General features: G+C 31.7%; 1 protein-coding gene across 30 annotated transcripts in view; it reads right to left on the bottom strand.

Moving 5' to 3' along the window:
* LOC105233287 (disintegrin and metalloproteinase domain-containing protein 23) overlaps positions 1 to 23,779 on the bottom strand; it is a 545,110-nt gene that overhangs the window by 20,115 nt on the left and 501,216 nt on the right. For 24 of the 30 annotated variants that reach the window (XM_049456178.1, XM_049456177.1, XM_049456175.1 and 21 more), the window contains exons 19-21: positions 14,463 to 14,601; positions 2,635 to 2,796; positions 2,513 to 2,574 (exon numbers count right to left, since the gene is read on the bottom strand). In XM_049456178.1, coding sequence (XP_049312135.1) covers positions 2,513 to 2,574; positions 2,635 to 2,796; positions 14,463 to 14,601 — 363 coding nt within the window. Of the gene's footprint in view, positions 1 to 2,512; positions 2,575 to 2,634; positions 2,797 to 14,462; positions 14,602 to 23,156; positions 23,263 to 23,779 lie in introns of all 30 variants that reach the window. The other 6 variants (XM_049456160.1, XM_049456168.1, XM_049456166.1 and 3 more) reach the window with 2 other exon arrangements.

Genomic DNA, 23,779 nt, shown 5'->3' on the forward strand with positions numbered 1-23,779 from the left:
GATTTTGTTAGTGTAATCTTTGTAAATTTAAATATTTTGTTTGCGCATTTAGTTGAGTAATCAAGCGGATTACCAATGTATTTGTTTTAAGTTGAAGCCAGTCAAGAAACAAGAGAATACTAACAGTGGTTTCTGGACTGCCATTCAAATTCGTACCCCAGAGAATTAAACTAAAAATTAAGCAATGATTTAATCTGCTCTCTGTCATTTCATAAATAGCGGTATTCTGCATAAACATAAGTAAAAGTGATCAAATTTGAAGTGGGATCTATAAATATTACTTTCATAGGTTTCTAAAGTTCCCTGGGCTAGGTTAGGTTTAATGGTCGATCCCAGCAGGATCACACTTGGACAGCTTATAACGCTGTTTCGTTGTGGTAGGTCATACTACTATAAAAATGATCATAATCAGTCGCATGAATCGACGATGTCAGCTTCGGCTATAACCTTGGTTCGACAAAGGTATACTGCTCAGATGTTTTAATCACAGTGGTGCAAAATCTAGCTTATGGAGCAGAAAATGTCTGGATGTTTCCACTTCACCTTCTTCTATAGAAATTTTGACAATTTGTATCCGGCTGGAAATTTAGCTTTACAACATAAATGCCTATTGCAATATCTATGAGGTACAGCTTGGCAAGATTTGACCAAAATGGTTCATCGGCTGCGGATTGAGTGCGAATATATTTGTCAACGCAGCGCAAGAGATGTCTAAGATCTGTCACTTTTCGTCTAATTTTGCTGCCTTGAAAATGAAATATATCGAATCATAGCACAAGTATTAGTTATTCATGACCTTATTTGGTGTAGATACGCTTAAGTTACTGAGAAGCTAGTATCATTTCTGGTGCTTGCGTATCGAAATCGAATCCTTAAGTATATTGAAGTCTATTTTCAAGTCGTCTATCCATCTCTGTTAATGAAGATAACAAACATGTTAAATAAACAGTGCCTTAAAATCATTGGGTTGGCATCAAAGAGATAACAGATAATAATATATCTTATGGATCAACTTAATACATTTTAGTTAAAGTTTTGGTTAATGATTTGAAAGAACGTGAGAGTTAACAGAGGTTTTCAAAATATCTTATGGGTCTTCTCAACACATTTTGGTCAATGTTTTGGGTGTTAGCGTTTCAATACTAGTCATTAAGAAAGACCTAAGTACGCCGTTACATTCCTTGTGACACATCTGTTTTCCTAAGTGAAATTCCCAATGCGGAGAACACGCCATGATTTCATTGACCATATAGTTTAATGGCGAAACACATAAAATCGCCAGACAAATTCCTTGCGTCGGAAATAAACATCTTTCGAACACAAACTACTTTACATATGAATATACTTCACAAGAACATAAAAACAGGTTGCATCAATCCAACTAAAATTTTTTATCGAATCGCTTTATGTGTGCAGTTTAAAAGGACCAATCTAAACATTCGACATATTGATTCAGTTGTTGTGGCTAGAAGATCAACAACTATATATTAGTTGCCTTATATAATATGGGTACTAAATAATTATTGGCATCGCTTGATTGCTAGACGATAAGGTAGTAGTATGACATTGAACAATACCATCACTGCTTGATATTCATAACAAAAAATTATGTTTCAAAAGAAGTAAATAAAACAAAATAATATTCAAATAGTTCTATGCCTCACTTGCGAGTGAATAATTGTGCCGATCACTTCAGCTCTAAAGTACGGCTATTCGAAATTCACTCGAAAATGAAATATAGCGCCCACAGGATTGGATTGAGGTACCAATTTCGAATGGCATATCCCACCATAAGTCAGGTTAGTACACTGATGTCTCGTTAAGTCCACGCTCAAGGCGTTCGCTGCCATTACAACGCCACGCAATTACTGTATTATTGAGAAACGAGTATTTGAAGTGAATTTCAATTATGTTGCATTAAAAAACAAAACTGTAAGCAGAAATTTGAAGCGCATTTAATCACAATTAACAGACTAGACTAGACTAAAGTTTAGTAAGTACTAAATCGAAACTGACAAAAACACAGAATGCGACGTAACTGTATTGTAATTGTTATTGTAATTGTAATATTTATTTATAACGGCACGGCAAGCACTAACTAATTGTTAGTTATGTGGTATATTTGAGTATGTAAGTTGGTATGTAGAAGTTACAGCATATGTACTTGTACTATATATTAGTAGGTATGTATGCAATAAATACGAGTACAGCACTCATTTAATTAACGGTATTATTTGTATTTGTAATTGTATTTTTTTTTTAATATTTGGTTTATTTTTTATGATTTTTTATTGCAACTAACAACACTAATCAGGGCTGAGCACAAGTAGGTGGAACGTCAACAAGTGGTTTTGGTGTGTGTGTGTGTACTTATATATATGTTTGTGGTTGTATGGAGTTTATTGTTGTTGTTAGTAGATATAGAATATGCGAGTTTAGTAACGAATGCAATTTAGACAAGTGTACAATTGATTGCGTGTGTGTGTGGCAAAAAGGCAAACAAGGTACCTACCAGAATGGGCCTGATCGTCCTCACCGCCGCCGGTATAACGGCGACCATGTATGCTTTTATCCCTGAAATTTATAAAAGTTAAATTTTGAAAATATCTTTCTTTGGGTGGTTTTGTATCGCACCTGAAGCCGGCCTGATTGGCGTAGACCAATTTGCTGGAACCGTCCAGTGAAACCTCCTCGACCGAGTGATGATTTGCGGCAGTGGCTGCGGCGCTGGCGTAGCCCTTGGCGATGGGCTTTTTCGAATATGGCGGATCGTACTTGAGTGTTGTGGTTTTGCGTCTGTGTTGCCGGCGTGTAACGGGTCATCACACAAGTTCCCCAATGTTGTTGTGGTTGTTGTTGTCATCATGTTGCCATCCATCAAGCAGCCACAATCACATCCATTGAACCATTTATTTCATTTTTTAAATTTCATTTCATTTTGAATATTATTATTTTTCAGTTATTTTTTAATTATGCATGAGCATGCATTTTGAGTTTTAAATAATTTAATTTTATTTATGTTTAGAAATTTGCATAAAAGTCGTTTTTTGCGGTTTGCATTTCAGATTTGTGGTGTTTTTTTTTTGTTTTTTAATTTTTGATAATTTTTATTTGTTTATGGTTTGATTTTGATTGGTTTTTCGCAAATATTAATGTCATAATATATTTGGTTATGTAAATTTATATATAAAATTTATATACAAATATATATATATTTTTTTTGGTTTGATTGATTGATTGGTTTTGTTGGTGATGCGATGATAGTTGATTTAATTTGCAAATTAATAGTTTCGGATTTTGGTCGAGTGGTAAACATATGTACGTAGTAGGTAGATATGTACGTTTTATTTTTGGTTTGTGGTTGTATGAAAAATTTGAACAACAATAAAAAAACGTGAGCTTGATTAAAATCGATCATTCATCATCATATTGTGTTTCAACCCAGTCAATAGTATGTATGTATGTAGGCAAGTTGGTAAGTATGTGTGTATATAGTTTACGTGTGTGTGTGTAAATATGTACTAATAGTTATGTATGCTAAGTAATAGTTTGCACATAAGTTTGAAGAATTGTGTGGATCTTCTTGAGAAATCATAAAATGTGCGCTTGTAATAAATAGCGGCATTAATACATACAACAAATGAAAATGAAAATGAAAATGTTGCACAATCTGACATAATTGAAGACTAAAAGCCAAGACAAACGAAATAATAAACGAAATTTTGCAAACACTAAAAAATTAAAATTCTAAATCGAAATTATTTTGCATCTGCGCTAAGCGGACACTAGTTTTTTTTCTATTGCATAACAGTATTACGTTTGAAAATTTCAGTTTTTTAAACCAATTCCGAATTTTTAAATTTTGCATGCTATATTTTTTTAGTTTACAACCAATTGCATAGGAATTTTTAAATTTTTAGTCAAAATATTTCTATAAAATAGAAATAAAGCGCTGTTAATGTTGCCTTTATGTTTTAAAAATTTTCAACAAATTTTATTCTTAATTTTTACTAAATTTGATCAATTTGATTTTCGAAGACTATTGTGTAAGAGATTTTTATTTCGCATCAGTTTGAAAATGGTTCTCTTTTCAATACTGAAATTTTATTAAACCAGAGGGTATAGAGTAGAATAGAAGTAAACTTAGTTCGACCTCTCCCCTTTCACAAGGACTCACATAGGCCCATGGCACTGATAAATTCAACGATCTCTGCTTCTTACTTGGTTGTAAGGATCCATGGTTGGAGGACGGAGGCATGTGTAGAAGTTCACGCAAGTGAGGAAAGTTCTCTGAGCGCCATTCACTTCGGAGTGCCCAGAAACAAGTCTTTTACATATGGCTTAAGCAGGTTACGGGTTACGATCTTAGAGGAAGTATCCTCTGGGTAGCCAAAAACATCCGTTTGAAGGTGAGATAAAGTGAGAAGGCGAGACATCCTTCCCCAGGATGAAACATCCTGAAATGGTTGAAATATGATTATCAGTAATACTAGATTCCAGCATAGAAAAATTCACCAAGTTACTGGGCTTTCTCTGGGAAAGAAAAACCACCAACCAAATCGATCATGCTGTGATAGGCGGAAGACATGTCTCCAGTGTTACGCTCCGAATCCCTAACCTTGACTCGGACCACTATCTTGTAGCAGCCAATATATTCACCCGCCTCTGTGCAGCAAAAAACCCACGTCTACAAACAGAAGGAAGATTCGACGGATGCCCAAGCATACTGAAATTATGGAGGGAACACTTCTACAGCCGGTTGAATGGTGAAAGTATAACAGTGAAAGAACAACACCAGAAGATGGTGAATCCGATTCCACAATCGATGTCGACGGAGCGGACGTTCCATTGCCCGACCATGAAGAAGTTCAAATAGAAATTACCCGTCTAAAGAATAACGCTGTTTTGCTGGAATAGAATGCCGATGCCGATGGAATGCCAGCCTAGCTATTCAAATAGGACGGAGAAGAACTGATTAGGAGCATGCATCAGCTTCTTTGTAGAATATGGTCGGACAAATGCATGCCCGACAATTGGAATCTAAGTATGTTCTGCCCAATCCACAAAAAGGGGGAAACCCCACAATCTGCGCCAATTACCGCTGGATAAATCTTCTCAACATCGCATATAAGGTTCTATCGAGTGTATTGTGATTAAAGATTAAAGCTCACTGTCAACAAACTGATAGGAACTTATCAGTGTGGCTTTACACCTGGAAAATCAACAACTGTCCAGGTATTCACCATGCGTCAAACCTTAGAAAAGACCGGTGAAAAGAGAATCGACACTCACCACCTCTTCGTCGATTTCAAAGCTGCTTTCGACAGCTGCTTTCGGCAGCCGTCAGTGCCGGATCACTATAGAAATGGCTGCCTTACAAACTAACCTATCTAAATCAAGACTTTGTATGGAAAAATTTTTTGTTTTTTGTTTCGGTTTTTAATTTTGTACAATATAACGGTAGAATGCCCCAAGAAATTGTTCAGATGGGATCACCATAGCATATATGGCTTCAATATAAGCTGACCGACCAAAATACAAATTTTGTAGGAGTCGTTATTAGATGAGAAGGTTCAAGATCGGGTTTGGTTTTTTGCGAATTAATTAACCATATATTTGTTATGACGAGCTGAAAGCCTCTCTAGATAGTGCTCATTACTCTGTATGATAATATTTGTATTATTATTTTACGTATAATAAATAAATATTTGTAATGAATTTGCAAAATCGTTGGCTTCTATAACAAACAAATGCAAGAACAATAAAAATCTCTTACATGCGCGTTAAAAAAATGCTGACAATGTTGAATGTTAAATGAAAAAACTATTTTTTTCTTATTTAATGTAATGATCTAAGGCAAAGGCTAAAATCAAACATTTTTTTATACCTGGAAAAGATGAAAATATTTTTTTCGATTATTTTGTTTAACGATATTGGCAAGTGAAATGAACGATTATTTTTTGTGAATTGGTAAGTGCATATTTGTGGTTGTTAAATGTTATTGTTATTTTTATTATTATCATTATTTTTATGCAATTGCAAATAGATATTGGCATAAAGTATTTTTTTTTGAAAGTTTTTGTACGCAATTCAAGGCAAATACACATTGTGACAATTTTCATTGTAAATGTTATTATTGTCATTGTTATCACACAGTTAGTTGTATATATATTTTTTTTAAAGCATTTTTTGTTTTCATTTGGCAGTTCACATTGCAAATTGCGAGTTTATCAAGTCGGTTAGTTGGTTGGTTGGTTGTATTTGTTGTTGTCGTTTGATTTTTTTGTAAGTTACAAACGTTGTTAGTTGTTATTGTAGTTATTGTTGTTGTTGTAGTTGGTTGTGTTGAAGTTGTGAAGTAGTTAGATTGGAATGGGCAAGACGGTTGTTGATTAGTTTAACGGTTGTTTGGTCATTTACAGGATGGTTGGTATATGTTTAAGGGGGGCAGGTGGTGGTTTTACAAAGCGGTGTACGTTATTTTAGTTCATAGTGTATTATATGTATATGTATATGTTTGCCATTGTAGCATTTAGTGTGTTTGCGTGTGTATTAGTAGTTGTGATTGTATTTGTTTTTTTTTTTTTAAGTTTTTTATGTGTTTTCCATTAAAAAAAAACTTTTTTGTGGTTTTGTATTTTTTGGGAGCGGGAAAATGTTCATACATCGATATACAAACAAAGGTGTCAAGCGCAGCAGGTTGTGGCAACAACACATTTATTTGTACATCTTGTACGATGTTCTGTTAGTAATGCGGCAGCACATTACGCTACTATATTCTATTTTGCTCAGTAGAAAGCACCACCATAACTCAAAACGACAGTCTATTGTATTTATTAGTTATTTATAGTAAATTCTTTCAATGCTCTAAACTTTTTGTGAAATATTTAAATGATTTTTTAAATTTCAATTTCTTTAGTTTTTGCGAGCAGAGATTTGTGAAGCCACGCTGAAGCCCTACTTTAAGTCTCAATAAGACATTTTCACAACATCAAATCAAAATTTAGTGTTCAAGCTATCTTTGCATAATGAGTTGTTGCCTTAAAACTGACTTGGTGTAAACGCGGTCTTATAAGCCAACCAGCAAGGCTCCAGGCCAGGCCTCCCTTCATCTCTTTGCTGGCACAATGAAACGTTTCAATTATATTGTTGTTGTTTTTTATCTTTATTTCTCGTAAGTGGGTGTTTAACTGCTTGTCAAATGTCTAAGTGCGTGTGTGTGTGCTTTCTGTCTTGTGTCTGCTTTTGTGTGTTTTTTTGTTTTGCATTTAAGCTTCTTCTGCTTTTGCTCTCCCAATTCTCTGAATTTTTTTAATTTTCAAATTTTTTCTTGTGTGCTGTGTGGTTGTTGTTGTAGACATCGAGATAAATACACTACACTTAATAAAGTATTATACATTATTTACATATATACACACACATAGCAGCAACTCAAGTTCTATACAAAACGTGCTGTAAACCAATTGCAAAAAAAACACAAAAACAAAAAAAATTACAGAAATTCGAAACACTAAATTTGATTTTGTCTGACTGCTTGGAAACACTTTTATGAATTTTCAACAGTTTATTAGACCTAATAGCTCCCCGGTCCAACTAAACACGAACAACTATGGTAACTGAGACACTTGCAAACATGTGCGTCTCGCTTGCAAAACGAAACACAGTTGCAACATACAAAAACAAAAAAAACATATTAAAATATTAAACAAATCACATACTAAGAACTTCAGTTTCTACTGTCCTTGGACGCAGGCGGTGTACTTACCGACCTCACACGAAACGGTTCGCACGAATTCTGATGTAAATCTACGATATTCTACTAACTGCAGCAAGGAAGTATTTCGAAGCATTCGAAATTTTGTTTACTGTTTATTTCTTGTTTAATATTTTTTTTTTTTAATTTCTGTTTATAAAAATAATTTTCATATATTACTAGCAAGAATAGCAAGGCGCCAATAAGGCATCCATTAGCTATATGATTTTTCAATTATGTAATGTCAATTTCGCTTTGGCGTAGAATAAAATAGCTCAAAAAGTCTAGTATTGAATCAAAATTAGTTTGAAGAGTTTGGAAATATACCAACAAAAGCGTTTCTTTAGCTTGTCGTAACTCATATGAAAGACGATGGTATTCTACGGTCTTGAAGTCTGTTTCTACGTTTGTCCAATAACAGCTGATGTTAAGCGAAGTCGAAACAGCTTTCGAAATGTGTATTGTGGTGGACGACAGATGGTGTACATCTTACAAAAATATTTATAAACCGAAATGTAAAAATATCACCGAAACTTTGGACTGGAATTACAGTCACAACGGTGGGTGTTGCTTATATACTTTATGGCGAAAAAACCTGGCCTTGAGAAGTTGTGTGGAAAAGGCTAAAATAACTAGATGATTCAATTATGAAAAGCAATAATGGATTTTTAAGAAATCAATGAGCTTATCCGCTTAAAATGTAATGCTAAATCTTTTTGAAAAATTGGGTACATCACTTGTGGACTCATTAAAAAAGTTACTTAGAATTCGACTCAGAGCGCAGAAATCTTTTCCTACGAAGCATTTTGTAAAGAGTTAAAAGAAAAAGCGTCTAATCACTTTATAGAAATCTTTGAAATAAGAAATGAAGTTTTAGATATATTAGTTGTCGCAGCAGAGACGTCATTTCTGGCTAAGAAACCTGTAATTACCGTTTTTCTTGAAACTTCATATGCGCAGTAACCTTTTGCAGGTTAAGATGAGTTAGTATTATTACGTACTAAAACTTTTTTTTTTAATTAATTAGTTCTTTCCTTATATAACATGTATGGTTAAAAAATCTAAGTGAGTATCGAATAACAGGATGTCTGTTAAATAATGTTCCGTAAAAATTAATTAGATCCTCAAGACTTCAAGTTTTTCGATAAGTGTCAAGCTGTCATGTCATTTTTCTTTAGTATTGTTTGGCATTTCATCATGGAAAGTTTTACGCCTGAACTACATTTATAAGTCGTTCAACATTATTACGAAATTCCCGTTCTAAAGATTGTGTTTCGCGTTTCTCGCTCAACTTCAGGTCAACATAATCGACCTACTGGCAACACCATCACCCATCTTATGGTCCAGCATTCATTATTGGATAATATACCACGTTCAGTATACAATGAAGAAAATATAGCAGCTATAGTTGAGAGTGTACACGAAGACCTTGTAGAGTCGATTCGGTGCCGTTTGCAGAAACTCGGACTTACGTATGAAACGACTTGGTGCTTTTATGTCGAGGTCTAAAATTGAAAGCATACCAAATACAGCATGTGTAAGAACCAAAGCGGGCATCGGTTCGCTCGTGAAAAGTTCCGAGAAGATCAGACGTTTTGAGCCAAATTTTTCAGCGATGAGGCCCATTTCTGGCTAAATGGCTATGTAAATAAGTTAATTTGCCGCATTTGGAAGCAGCCTGAAAAGGCCATTTCATCCAGGAAAAAAAAGGGTTTGGGTGATTTGTGGGACGGTCCACATTTCCTCAAAAATGATGCCGGTGAGAAAGTTACCGTCAATGGCGACTGTTGTCGCGCCATGATAACCGACTATATGATGCCTGAAACATCGCACCAATCAATGGATTTATTGTGAGATATAATAATAAACATTCTCCATTAAATTTGATGTTTCTGTGTTTATTCGTTCAAAAAGTAGGGAACCTCGAAATGGATCACCCTTTAAAAACCACATAAGCGTGTTGCTTTTACAAGGCAGACACTAAAGTAAATAATAAAATCGTTATTAATCGAATTAATGGAAGAGAAGTACTTCAGAAATACTTCCTTGTAGCAAACTTTGCCACTCTAGAGATTTTCATGATTATGTTTCATTATACTATATACAAACAATACGAATAAGATTTCACTTTTATTTCATAATTATATCATTGATTCCAATAATCTGGCTAATTAACCGTTTTTAACTAATTTCTTTACCGAAAATCCTTAGATTGAACTGCTTGTGCTTGTACAAACCTGTGTGGTTGGCTCCAATACCGTTATTGGCTACAATAAAGTAATAACCCTAAACCATTAACTCTATATAAATATATACTAAAGTATATATGCATGTATAGTCCTATTAAATATTCAGCTTTCTCCACTAAATCACTACAACTAAATGCTGCTGTATTTATTTAGTCGTTCATGAATGTTTGTATGCATGTAAGCGTTTAACGCTAGGACACCTACAGCTATTGCTAGATGCTATTGTTATTAATATTTGTATTTGTTGTAGCTCATTTAATAGTAATTGTAGTAGTAGTTAGTTGGTTATGGAAAGTAACACGTGCTTGCAACAGCTGACTGTCAACTGCAACTATTTCTTGTATATAGTATATTTGTATATATATATTTCTGGTAAATTACTTAGTTTTGGTTTTATATTAAATTATTTACTAGCGTGCGGCCATTTAAAGGCGGCACCAAAAAGTAGTAATGAAAAATTCTTTAAGTCACATTTCACGTTTGAACATTTCGGTTTGCTTTTGTTGTTATTGTTTCTGCGTGATTATGTTTTGTAGTAAGTTACAAACCATAACAAAACAAAATGAAAGATTTCTTATAAAAAAATAAAAATAATAAATTATTTATAAAAAAAAATGAAATTAAAAAACTGCATTTGCAGAAAAAAGTCAGTCTTATTTTTTACTTTTGTAATTTTTTGCTTAAATACATATATGTATATGTATGTATAGGTAGTTATATGTATTATTACTCGTATAAGGCGCTGAATTTTTGTTGAAATGAAACCCACTTGCATTGTTGTAATGTCAGTACGCTGAGTTAACGAAAATGTTGCATTGAATTGAAGGCGCTTTGGCGATTTCGGGTAGCGAATTTTCGGGGATTCAAAAACTCATATAAAATTTCAATATTCGCATTTGAAATTTTTATACACAACTACGGGATTTTTGAGGCGCTACAATGTTTTTTAATATTTTTTTTTTGATTTTCTAGTCCAGGTTTTATACAGAAAATAAGAGAATTTAATTTCAAACAAATCAAATAAAGAAAACGAGTTTAGGAAAGCTGAAAAAAGTAACTGGAAATAATTTTTGGATAATCATTACTACTTTTGAAAATGTTTTAGCTTAAAACTAAACGCGTTTTTCATTGGCTAATCTCTGATTTGTGACAACCCTTTTCTATTAAATTATTTGTAAAATTGAAAAAAACGCGCTTCCGCATAAATCTTTGAGTTACTCGAAAACAAAAAATGTAGAAATATTGAAATTGAAAATTTGCACACAAATAATTAACTGAAACGTACATTTGACAACGTTTTCTTAAATACAGCACATTTATGTATTTACATACACAGAAGTAATTGTTTGAATTATTTAGAAAGTGAAATAAAAGCTTAGAGAAATTTACAAATATACAAAAATCAAGCAAAACTTTGTTTCTTTTTTTGTTTATTGCTTCACAACACTATTTACATTTAGATAAGAAAGTATTTAGAAGACGTTTATGTTTTTTTTTTTTGAAAGAGGAAAAGCTTATCAACTGCATTTTGGAATTGAAACTACAACTAAAGAAGAAGAAAGTAAAACAAAATGTTGGAGAGTGGATTGAAAAAGCTTGAATGAGTGTAAATGAGTCCTGCTTTAGGTCGTTTGTATGTACCTGCCTGAGTTCTTTAAGTGTTTGTTGTTTTTTTTTGTAATTTCTATTCATTAGAATAATCGTTATTGACCTTAATGTGTCGACTTTTTGACAGCTTTGTGTCTAGTTGCTGATTTTGCTTAAGAGATATGTGTTTAGGTAAATTTCCTTGTACATTTTTTTATTTTAATTGTTGTAGAGAAAAACAAAAACAAAGAAGATAATATATTATCTCAGCTTTTAAGCAGAAATTCTGTGATTTTAATTATGCTTGAGTGTGATTTGTGGCGCTGATCTTCATGCCATCTATCTTCTTCTAACTCTCCCATAAACTCTAAATGTACTCTTACGAGGTAAAGCGAGTGGCCATTTACAATGAACAACAAAAGTCCTATGCATTCAGATAAAGATGAACATCTTTCGAGAGTATCTCAAGGTAGATAAGAAAAGTGAGCTTTGTACTGCGATCTATGATCTATTGTGCCCTCCCATATATCACATATGGTCACCAAGATCGCCACCGGAATAAAGGAAAGGAGCCTGCTTTGCTCGACTGAGGTGATGTGATCCTTGTCTTTGGCGCAGAGCAGGCTAGTAGTTTACATGTATGTTTATATACTTGTATTTATAGATCTATGAAAATCATAAGCATTGTTATCTGAATATAAGTTTCTGCTGTAAACTATTGCTCTCTTATTTGGATATAGCAATAGTTACTACTTTTGGTGGTGAGAAGATACTAGGAATTGCATTGCATTTAGGAAGCTGCTTGCTGAAGCATTCGCGAGCCTATGAGGCTACGAGTCTCAGTATCTTTTCAAGTGTGGCAAAGAAAATGGATTTTTGTTGATTTCACTTAGCGATTAACTTAGTATAAATCTTTTATTTTACCAATTGAAGCGGCGGGAATATATGAAAACAGTGGCGCATGTAATTGTTTCAAGTCTAGTAAAGCCTTCTCTCGACGAACAGAGTCCACATTCTACAAGTCTAACTAGGTGTTAACCCAAAAAACATAAAACTATATTTACAAAGTAACACATATCTCAGCAAAATAAGAAACCTAAGTTTTTTTCACTTTGCCTTGGTCAATTAAGCTTTTTGGTAGTTAGTAATAAAAGTGCTTTCCTCCTTTTTCTGTGTATGTATGTTTTTAATTTTTATGTTCAATTGTCTGTCTCTGGTTAGTAGCAGTGCTTGCATTTCACTTTTATTAGAAAGTAAAATTATTATTGTGTCTTGTATGTACATATGTAGTGTTAATTGTTTATGCGATTTAGTAAAAAAAAAATAATAATATTAGTAAAATTAGGTACATATATACAAAAACTTGTTCAAAGCAACCAACACAACCAAATACCGAAAATAAAATTAAATAAACGAAATTTGCAAATTGTGAAAATATTAAAAAAAAATTATATAAAAAATATTTATGCACATAATATCTATACTTTCTTAGAAATAAAAAAAAAACATTAAATAAATAAATACTTTTAAAGGAATTTTTTGATAAAAAAATTTAAATGAAAATAAATTGTTATGAAGAAATAATTTTTTATAAGATAAATGAACTGTTCGATAAAAAATATGTTTTATAGGAAAAACAATAATAAAAACAAGTAAAAATAAAACTACGTACAATAATTTTAAGAAATATAAAAAAAAAATAATTTTATTATTAAAAATTTAAACAATTTATTTTTTTAATTTTTCATAACTTAAAAATAAAAAAAAAAATATTTATTTCATTTTATTCACTTTTTAGGTAATAAAAAATTAAATAAGTAAATTTGTATGAATAAATATTCCTTTATGGCATTAATAAATTTTTCGATAAAAAATGTTTTTATAGAAAAAAATTAATAATAATAACTAAAACTAACTAAAAAAATATATATATATTATTCTTAAAAACTAAAAATTTAATAAAACTGTTTTCCAAATTTAAAAATTTTAAATATTTTTTTTAATTAAAAATTTATAAAACTCATTTTTAGAAAATAAAATAAAAAAAAATAATTTTAAAAATTAAAAATTTATATTTTCTAATTTTTTATAAGTTGATTTTGATTATAAAGCAATATAAAGTAATCAGAAATATGTAAATAAATATATAATTTATATTTTTTTTTTATAAAAATAATTTTAGTTTAGTAATCTATTTTAAATGAATAAAATTTCACATATAAATATTTTTTCCAAACAAAAAAATATATATCAATAAAAATAAAAATGGAAATATTTAATAAAATAAATTATAAGAAAGTAGTTATTAAGCCATAAACTCTCATAAATAAAAAAAATTTCAAAAATAAATAATTTTTTTATAAATGAAAAACATCTACATACATAAATAATAATAATAAAATATTTCATGATAAGCAATATTTTTTAACTATTAGTTAAAAAATAGATTGCACAAAAATTAAATAATTTTAATTTAATAATATTTAAAAAATAAGTAAATTTCCATAAATAAATATTTTTCTGTAAAAAAAAGTACAAGTAACAATAATAAAATATTTGAACATAAAAAATATTTCTTATATAAAAAGAAATTATTATAAATATTAGTTAAAAAAAACATTGCATAAATATTTTTAAATAGTGTCATAGAAAAAAATAAAATTAGAATTAACAGAATCAAAGCATTTCAGTGTTAGCGAAACGCTTGCTGGCAGTTGATTTTTACTGTTTTTTTTTAATATGTATTCAAATAAAATTTGGTTTTAATTAATTTTGAAATTAGTTTTTTCCAGAAAAGGTAACTGTTTTTGCGTTTGGTATTTTTGTATTTGTTTTTCTTGATTTAAGTTTTTCATTACTTCTTTTCAACTAACCTCAGACACAGGGAGAAGTTTCTATGTACTACAACTGACCTGTAGCACAGTGCCATCAAGGTGAAAGTAACAAAAACGAACCCAACAACTGACATTAGTACACCGACCAGGAATACTGTATTTGAGCCGTGGTAGTTCTCTATACGAGTGTGAACGTTGTTATTGTTTTAGTTGTTATTTGGTGGCAAGTAAGGTGATTTTTGTTTGTTTTGTATTATTTTTTTTTTTAAATTTGTTGTTGTGTAATAATAGATATATATTTTTTTATAATGGATTGGGTTGGTTGGTGGGTAGTGGGGAAGTATATAAGATAATTGATATTGAATTTTTTTTTTGTTTGGGTAGGAGCAGGGAAGCGGTATAAGTTGTTTTGTTTGTAGTTGTTTAAGAAAATATTTTTTACATAAAATGTTCATATGTATATGTGTGTAGTGCATATTTATTGAAAAAGTTTCAGCATTTCAGTTTAGTAACACAAGAACCAAAAAAATATTGCACACGGGTGAGCGTCGTATACACATTGTTATTGTTGTTGTTCCGCAAGCGTTGTGAGCGACACATGGACGATATTAAGGCGTTGGTTGTTGTAGTTTGTGGTGCAGTTGACGTTGTATTTGTGACGCGCAATTTGTATAAAAATAAAGTTTAGAATTTCATTTGATTGGCATAAGTCAATATAGTAGGGATATATATTATAAGATTGTTTGGCTTAAATACAGGAGAAAGGCATATGTATTAAATAATTCTGGTTTTACTTCACCAAGGAAACAAGTTTCCAGGCAGCGAGTATAATGAGCGTGAAGTAAACGCGAGTGCGTTGCTAGTATTACTTTGGTTTTGTTTACGCAGGTGTCTATGTACTACAGTGGCACTAAAACTCTTATATATTTTGTATGTATCTACTTGTGTGGGCAATAAATACGAGCACTTCAGTTTGATTGAAGCGTTCTCGGCTGCTGTGCCGGTTGTTTGCGGTTGCTGGCTGCAATATTAATCAAGTATAAACGCAACAACAACAACACCACCAGCAACCTCAACTACTATGACAATGGTAATCCACTAATACACGCATTGTGATGTGATTTGATTTGATTTGGCAAGGAGCAATGAGTGAGGCGGAGACGAAAAAGTGGCAAAAGTGAGGAAGTAGTACGAAATGGCCATATACATATGTATATAGTGTAGTATACAAGTATATGTGTGAGCAACACTCCCCACTCGTATGCAAGTGTGAGTAGTAATGATTTGGAGTGTTTGGGTGTTTACATTGGCGTTGTTTTCATTTTATTATTTTATTTTACTACGCTTTGGAGCAAAAACTTCGCCAGTCTACGCAGTTGTTATGCTCGGCACGTATATGAAGTGTCTTTCACATGACTTCTTTGCTGGCTGATTCTTAAAATTTAGCTGGCTTGCATCCAAAAACTTGACAGATGTGTTAGTGGCATGACAATTGCGGCGAATTCGGTATTGTGCTAACGTCTGTCGCATAAAGAATTCATACACACATATATACATGCACATGTATGGCATGTGATATATGTATGTATGTATATCGTTCAGCTTTGGGTTATTTTGTATTTTAAATAATGCTAATCCTTTGCAGAATCGTGCTTTATAGCTCTGTAATGGCTTTATAGTCAGCATTTAACTGCTTTCCTGTGAAAAATATATTCTGAAAATTTGTTCTCCAACTGTTTTCGTATTCTGCACAAGTTATGTAATTATTTGACTGCATTTAATATTATATAAATACAAAACAAATAGTGAAAGTTGTAGTAAAGAAAAGAAATAACTATATACATATATATAAAAATATACATATTTATTTTGTAAATAAAAAAGCATGTACTTTATGCTTCGTTACGTACATACAACTTGTATACAAGTTTTAATTTTTTTTTATTTCTTCACCATACGAATTATACACAAATATACACAATTATGTAGTAGGAACAATTACACGTGACATAGGATCAATACATTAAGACACATGTGGTCACATCACACACAGAGTTCTTAAGATGCGGTGATCAGATGATACATACATACAGTTGTGAGTGTGATGTACAGTGTGCTAATTAATGTGTTCATTTAGTGCAAATTTACTTATTTTGAAAATAGCTTTGATTTCGTAATTTTTTCAGCTTCACAACATACAATTTAATACCAATTTTGATTTGCTAAATTCCTTAGCTGCAAAAAAAATATTTTTTTAGGCATTATTAGTCAAGATTAGCCATAAGAATTACGTAATAAAAGCTAGTTGCTTGAAAAAAATAATAAAATATTATAAGACAACGAGCGACAGCGAGCTACTTTAGGCAAAGACTCACATTTGTGAAGAATTTGTGCAAAAAAATTAAGAATTAAAAAAAAGTAAATATTTTCTAAACAACAAAATAATAAAAATATAAATTTTTTTAATTTCCATTATTTTTCAATAGAAAATACATTTTTCTGTTTAAAAAATAACAAAAAATATAATTTTACATTTACACCCAATCCACATTACAATGACCCACTTAACCTTCATTCTGAGGAATTTCAGAGCTTTAAAATAATAATATTCGGCATTTCGGTATACGAAGGACAACGAAAATTTTGTTCTAACTAACTAATAATAACTTGACAAACTGGATTATGAACAAGTAAGTAATAATATGACTCACGCAAAATTGAAATTATGAAGGAAACACTACTCCTGCCTGCTGAAGGGCGGTGTAAGCATAACACCTGGAGATGGTGAACCCGATTCCCCAATCGACGACGATGGAGCAGACGTTCCGTTGTCCGACCATGAAGAAGTTCAAATAGCAATTACCCATCAAAGCGCCGGGGGCCGATGGATTGCCGGTCGAGCTATTAAATACAACAGCTTCTTTGTTGAATTTAATCGGAAGAAAGCAAACCCGACGATTGGAATTTAAGTGTGCTCTGCCCAATTCACAAAAGGGGAGACCCTACAATGTGCGCCAACTACCGTGATATAAGCATCCTTAGCATCGCGTATAAGGTTATATCGAGCGTATTATGTGAAAGATTAAAGCCCACCGTCAACAAACTGATAGGACTTTATCAGTGTGGATTTAGTCCTGCGCCAAATTTTGGAAAATACCCATGGAAAGAGGATCGACACCACCACCTCTTCGGCGATTTCAAAGCTGTTTGCCGCGATGTATGAATTTGGTATCCCCGCAAAACTAATACGGCTGTGTAAATTGACCTTGAGCAATACTAACAGCGCCGTTAAGATCGGTAAGGACTTCTCCGAGCCGTTCGATACAAAACAAGTTTTCGGACAAGGCGACTCCCTATCGCGCGATTTCTTCAATTCCTGGAGGAAATAATTCGAGCTGCGGAGCTGAATAGAGAAGGTACAGTTTTCTATAAGAGTGTGCAGCTGTTGGCGTACGCCGATGATAGTGATATCAGCCTCAACAACTGCGTCGTTAGTTTTGGCTTCTCCAGACTAGATAAGGAAGCGAAGCAAATTAGTCTTGTAGTGAACGAGGGCAAGACGAAAACAGTTGTCTAACTCGCGACTTGGCTCCTACGTCATTGTTGACAGTCATAACTTAGAAGTCGTAGATAAGATAATCAGAGGATTTCCACTTCGTTGGAAAGACCATTTGGAGTAGACCTGACTGTACTTGGAATCTCCGATTGGCGCCAAACAGCGTAAAGGAACAACGGCTGGCGCGCTATTGTAAACTTGGCTATAACCGCGTAGGCGGTTTCTAGGTCAAAAATAAGAAAAGAAAACGAATAAATATGTAAATTAGAAAGCCAAGCTAATTTCTTGATTACCATATTTTAATTTAAAATCAAACTTGATGCAATAACTGTAATTTAAAATTACGTATCAAGTACTTCCTTTGTCACCTGGCAGAAGAGCCACCCACATAATTTTCAAAAAAGCAAATTTATCAGCAGAATATGGTATTTCATACCTTTTTTTTAAGAGAATTTTACTTAGTTTTGTTGGTAGCCAAGACTCACACCCGTAAAATGGTGCTGCACTCGGACTAAGGCGACCGCCAAGGCTTACTAGTTTTAGTCATTACATTAGTAAAGTGCGAGTATAGCTGCTGTCCGATAACAGTATGCCAAAAGTTACATTACGTTTGCAATTATTTTTTAATTTTCTTAATTCTGTTATTGTATTCATGGCAAGTATTTCAGCAACTAGAATTAAGCAGTCTTCCCCAATATAAAAATATAGTGAGAGCTTACTATTCTAAAATCAGGTGAGTTATTTCAATAGAGGTTTTATCTTCTGTTGTATATGTAAATACTAAGGCTTAAAAAGAATGAACACTAAATATAAATAACATGAGTTAAGAAAACCCAAAACTATGAAATTAAAAAAATTGCTTGTCTTTGTTTCCTAAAAATTGCAGTTTTTAATGAAAATATATGTATTCACCATATTTCAATGAAATAATCTGTGTGAATATACATTAGTCAGATTAGATTATACTGGTCACCCGTCATATATATTCATATACATATGTATGTCTATATAACACATGGAAATATATTTTTGAACCACCACAAACACATTGTTTGCCATTAATTTCACTTATTGTAGAGAATTTAAGCTTGAAAGCAATAAAAATAAAAACCAAAAGCATATCTATTCATCAACTGGCGCTATTTTTGAGAGCACGTAGTGTTAGTTTGCAAAGTGAATTATGAAAATAAAACTGAAATAGCAAATCATCAGTTACATAGAAATAAAAAATAAATAACTTAACTGAGTTGATGTGCCGTTTGCTGTTGTTCCATAACGAGCGTGTGGCATGTGGCATGTGGCGTGTGGCGCGTGACTGTGAAATGTGATCAAATAAATTGATAACATAAAATCAAAGCTAAAATGCACGTCATTGATGTCCACAAAATGGAAAGCATAAATTGCGATGAATATTGGCAAAATGCTAAAAATTGCATTAGCAAAGCGCAAATTCTCTATTAGCAAAATTTATGTATGTATGTTTGTATGCATGCACATAACTGTTTGCCAAAAATATCAATAAATAATAAACGAATGAAAATTAGAAACTGCCATTCAAAAGCACACTGACCATGGCTTGTTGAAAGTAATTAAAAGCGAAATTTTGACAGGAAACCGTGCTGCGGCTGAAGCGTTTTATTTTTATATTCATTTTTAATGAACTAAATTTGTAAACGTCAATGACAGAACTGTATTTGTGCATAGCCTTTTTTACTGAGTGAAAATTCGAACTCTCTTTGAGTTCATTATATTATAGTCTATTTGGTATTTGTGATAAAACTATCTAACTTCACTGCTATATACTCTGAGTTGACAGACGTAATTTTTATTTTGAAATTAAGGCATGAAATGTGTTAATTTAAAATAAATTTGTTTGAAAATTTAAATAAATATATGCGTACATTTGTTTGCAAATGATTTTGAAGAACTGTTTCAAGTTATCATAGCTTATTTTTTAGCTGTTTCTTCCGACTAATGCAGTCAATTAGCAAATTGTTGTGCTAATGCATATATGACCTTATTTATACATGTAATTAGCTGAGGCAATTAAGACATATGTAAATTGAGCCATTATAGTTGGTGCTCAAACTTATACAATTAGTATTGAAATTTCATATTTGGAAACCAACAGCCGCTTTTTGGTCTTCTTTTGCAAATTATCCATGTGGAAGAACTGAATTATACGTTTCTAATATTCTTGCATTCCGCTCTTGTTATATTAAAACAAAAATACTGAATATGCCAGAGTCAAATTATAAGTAAATTGAAATAAAAAAAATTCTAAATTAGTATCTATCACTAGAATCCTATTTGATGTACATATATAATATCATGACCACAGTAGTCAATTAGCTAAAGCAATTAAGTTGTATATAAATTGATGTTTGGTATTTGATGTTCAAACGTACTACCCAAATTAGTTTAAATTATTATTGAGAACTGTCAAAAAATGATGAAATTATATCAATGGAAAGTAAAAGAAATGAAAATAGCATAGAAATTGAAGCATTTCCTCCACAGTTTTATAAATATATCCTAATAATTATTTAAAATTTTACTTTTTCCAGATATTTACACGAATGGATATCAGCTGCCAATAACAGGCAATCGAGGCGCCAATCGCCATCAGCCTTTCTCCATCTCTTATTATGGTAAACAGAACAAGATCAGTTGTTAAGATCAGACAACTGCTCAAGATTATTTGCCTGCAGTATTTTCCGAGTTTTGGAATTTTATTATTATATATTAATAATTTTTACGTAAAATATTTTACTGTCTTATTTTTATTTTCCTTGTTTTCAAAAAATAACTCAGAGTTATAGTAGAGGTATGTATTAGCAATAAATATTTTCAAAAAAAATATTAGTCTTTCTTAACGTTTCTCTCACGAGAGAACTCAAGTATTTTACCTTAATTTAGTAAATTTCTCATTAAGATGGTATAAATTGAGAGGATGGTATAAATATAAGGAATTATATTGCTCAAGTTCGCTTAGCTGCTCAATTGAGTGTTTATATTAATTGTATTAATTGACTAAATTTAGCGGCTGTCTGCAACGGCTATTTGATTAATGATTTTAAGAGTTTTGATCTGTGGCAGATATATTCAACTCACAGAACATATTCTAGTTTGCAAAAATTAAGAGATTACATGGGTTTACGGGTTTCAAAAATCGAATTTATTCATTTTTTTTATTAAACTCTTCAATACCTCCAGAATAATGTCCTAAATTTTCAAGTTGAACCGAGTAATAGTTCCGGAGATACAGCCTTGAGAACTCGTGCACTCTAAGCTGTGTACCATCTTTAAACGCATTTTTCCCGAAACTGTGTTTTTGAAGTCGGTTGATTTTTCGAGAACTACACAACTGATCTTCATGAAATTTTACACAGGTCTTTGAGTTACAATTTTTAAAAACTTGGACGAAGGATTTTTTTCGATTACATCTATTTGAAAAAAATGTCGAGAAATGTTTTTTATAAAAATGTCAGCCAAAAATCCAATTTTCAGTTTTTTTCTTCGAATAAGTTCTAAGCTAAAGTTTGAACTAAAACAAGTATTTTCTCACTTTAGATGAGCCTGTAAGGGGTTATCTTGCCAACGCAGGCGCTTCTTCTTTCCGAGGGTTTACCGGAAATGGCATTGCAATGGCCGAGTTTAAAATATTGTTTTTTTTTAATTCAGATTTTCTTTGTTTATAATGTAAGTTTGTAACAAAAAAAAATTCTAACAATATTTAATTTTTTATATTGTTGGAAAAAAGGCTGTTTTTTAACCGAGGAAATCCATGTAGCTCCTTAAAAGCTTTAATCTAAAGAAATGATAATGAGATAATGAATGAAACAGATATGCAAATAAAAAGATTTTAAAACTATAGCTCGCTGTTGTTGTCTGATATATGCATGTGTGAAAATATTTTTGTTGAATTTCAATGCACGAATATCTCAAGCGATTTTGTGGCAATGGTTGAAGAAAACAAACACCGAAATACACACAAACATATTTGTTATACACATAGTACAAGTGAAAATGGAAGTTTACAAATGACTTATGTATGCCTGTAAATGTAAGCACAAGGTTGCCATATGTATGTAATATATTACATATATGTATATAAAAAATAAAACAGAGAAAAAGAATTACGCACACAATTACATAGAATTATGCTTAGTATGTAACACTGTATAAAAACTAAAATATTGCAGACACACACCACACAGAGGTTCATGAAATACAGTTATAAAACATATGTATAAATAGGCTAAAAACATTTAGTTACATAAATACAATATAAGTAAATGCGTGTTTAAGTATTAGTTCAAGCAACATGGAAGCATGATTGCGCTACTTGTTGTTGTGGCTCGTAATTTTAATATTTTTTTGATGGCAGAGCAACACACACATTTATACGTAAATGAGACCGAGGACAGAAAACCAAGCAACCATTTAATTCAATTTTGACTTTGTGTTGAGTGAATTTCATACAGTTTGATTGTTTTTCAAGTGTTGTACTGTTTCTGTGTCTGTATTTTTGTTTTCCGTTATTCGAAATATCGTTAGTTATTTTTTGCTTCGTGCTGCTTATTGTCCGTCGTGGAGTGCTTCGTCACTTTTCTTGTAAAATATTTTGTAATTAGATTTTTCAAAACCCAAGAATTCGAGAATTTTGCGCCAAAACTTTTTTGGAAAGTTGAAAAAAAAATGAAGTCACATTCATAACAAAAAAGAACAGAATTTCGTTAACTGAAAGGGTTTAGATCGAAATATTTGAAAAAAAAAATTGAAATTTTGTATTTGAAAAAAAAAAAAAAAACTGAAATTGTTATTTTATAAATGTTTATCAGATTCCCAATAGTATATTTTCAATATAATTGATTGCTGAATAGTGGGCAATTTGTAGAGTAAGGTAAACAGCAACAAAGCGAGCAAGCTCTAAACGCGTAAGTTTCTTAAAATGTTCAACTTGAAGACTTTCACTTAAATTGAAAAAATTTTGTTAAAAATATTTATTTACAAGTGCAAAAAGGTGCAAATTCATTTCAGTCTCATTCCTTGCTTTGTTGCCGTTTACTCTGTAGATATATATATATTTTTTAAGTTTTTCCATGTTTCGTTAGAATTTCTGTCCTTGTTAATTTGTTGTTGTGGTTTCGATTTGATTTTGCTTGGTACTCTACCTGTAGCAAACCGCCAGAGTTGCGAAACTAATGAAGACGCATTTCACGATAACGGTTAATATGATGACCATGGTTAATGTGCTGATCCTATTTTGATCTGAAGGGCCTGTAAAATGTTGTACGGAAGGAAGGAACATTTCCAATTCGTTCAATGCCAGTTATACAAGTCAAATAGTTTATAGCAAATTTCGTAAAAATTTCAATTTAGCAAATTTTGAATTTATTTTTTTTTCAACTCGGAAGCATACATTTAGGGTTTAAACATTTTGTAAAGCATATGTTTAGGAGTTAATTATGCACGTTTGCAATTTTTGTGTATAAAACGTATTCAAGTAAAATTAAAAGTTTGTAAATACGAGACTACTTAGTAAAACACAACACTGCGTTCATTCGCAGTTATGAATAAATTAAAGAACGTTCGTAAACTTAAAAATTCATTACATAGTATGGAAAAGAATTATACATTTAAGCTATTTCAGTAGTTTAAATATTAATTTTTAAATGATTTATAATTTAACTGAAACTGCGGGTGGAAGGGCAGCTGCATTTTTCCACAATTTCAGAGCAGTGAAAATACCGTTCTTTCTTCTAAATTACATGACTACTAAATACTAAAATTTGGC

Source organism: Bactrocera dorsalis, chromosome 4 (genome assembly GCF_023373825.1).
Source record: "Bactrocera dorsalis isolate Fly_Bdor chromosome 4, ASM2337382v1, whole genome shotgun sequence".
Lineage (NCBI taxonomy): Eukaryota > Metazoa > Arthropoda > Insecta > Diptera > Tephritidae > Bactrocera > Bactrocera dorsalis.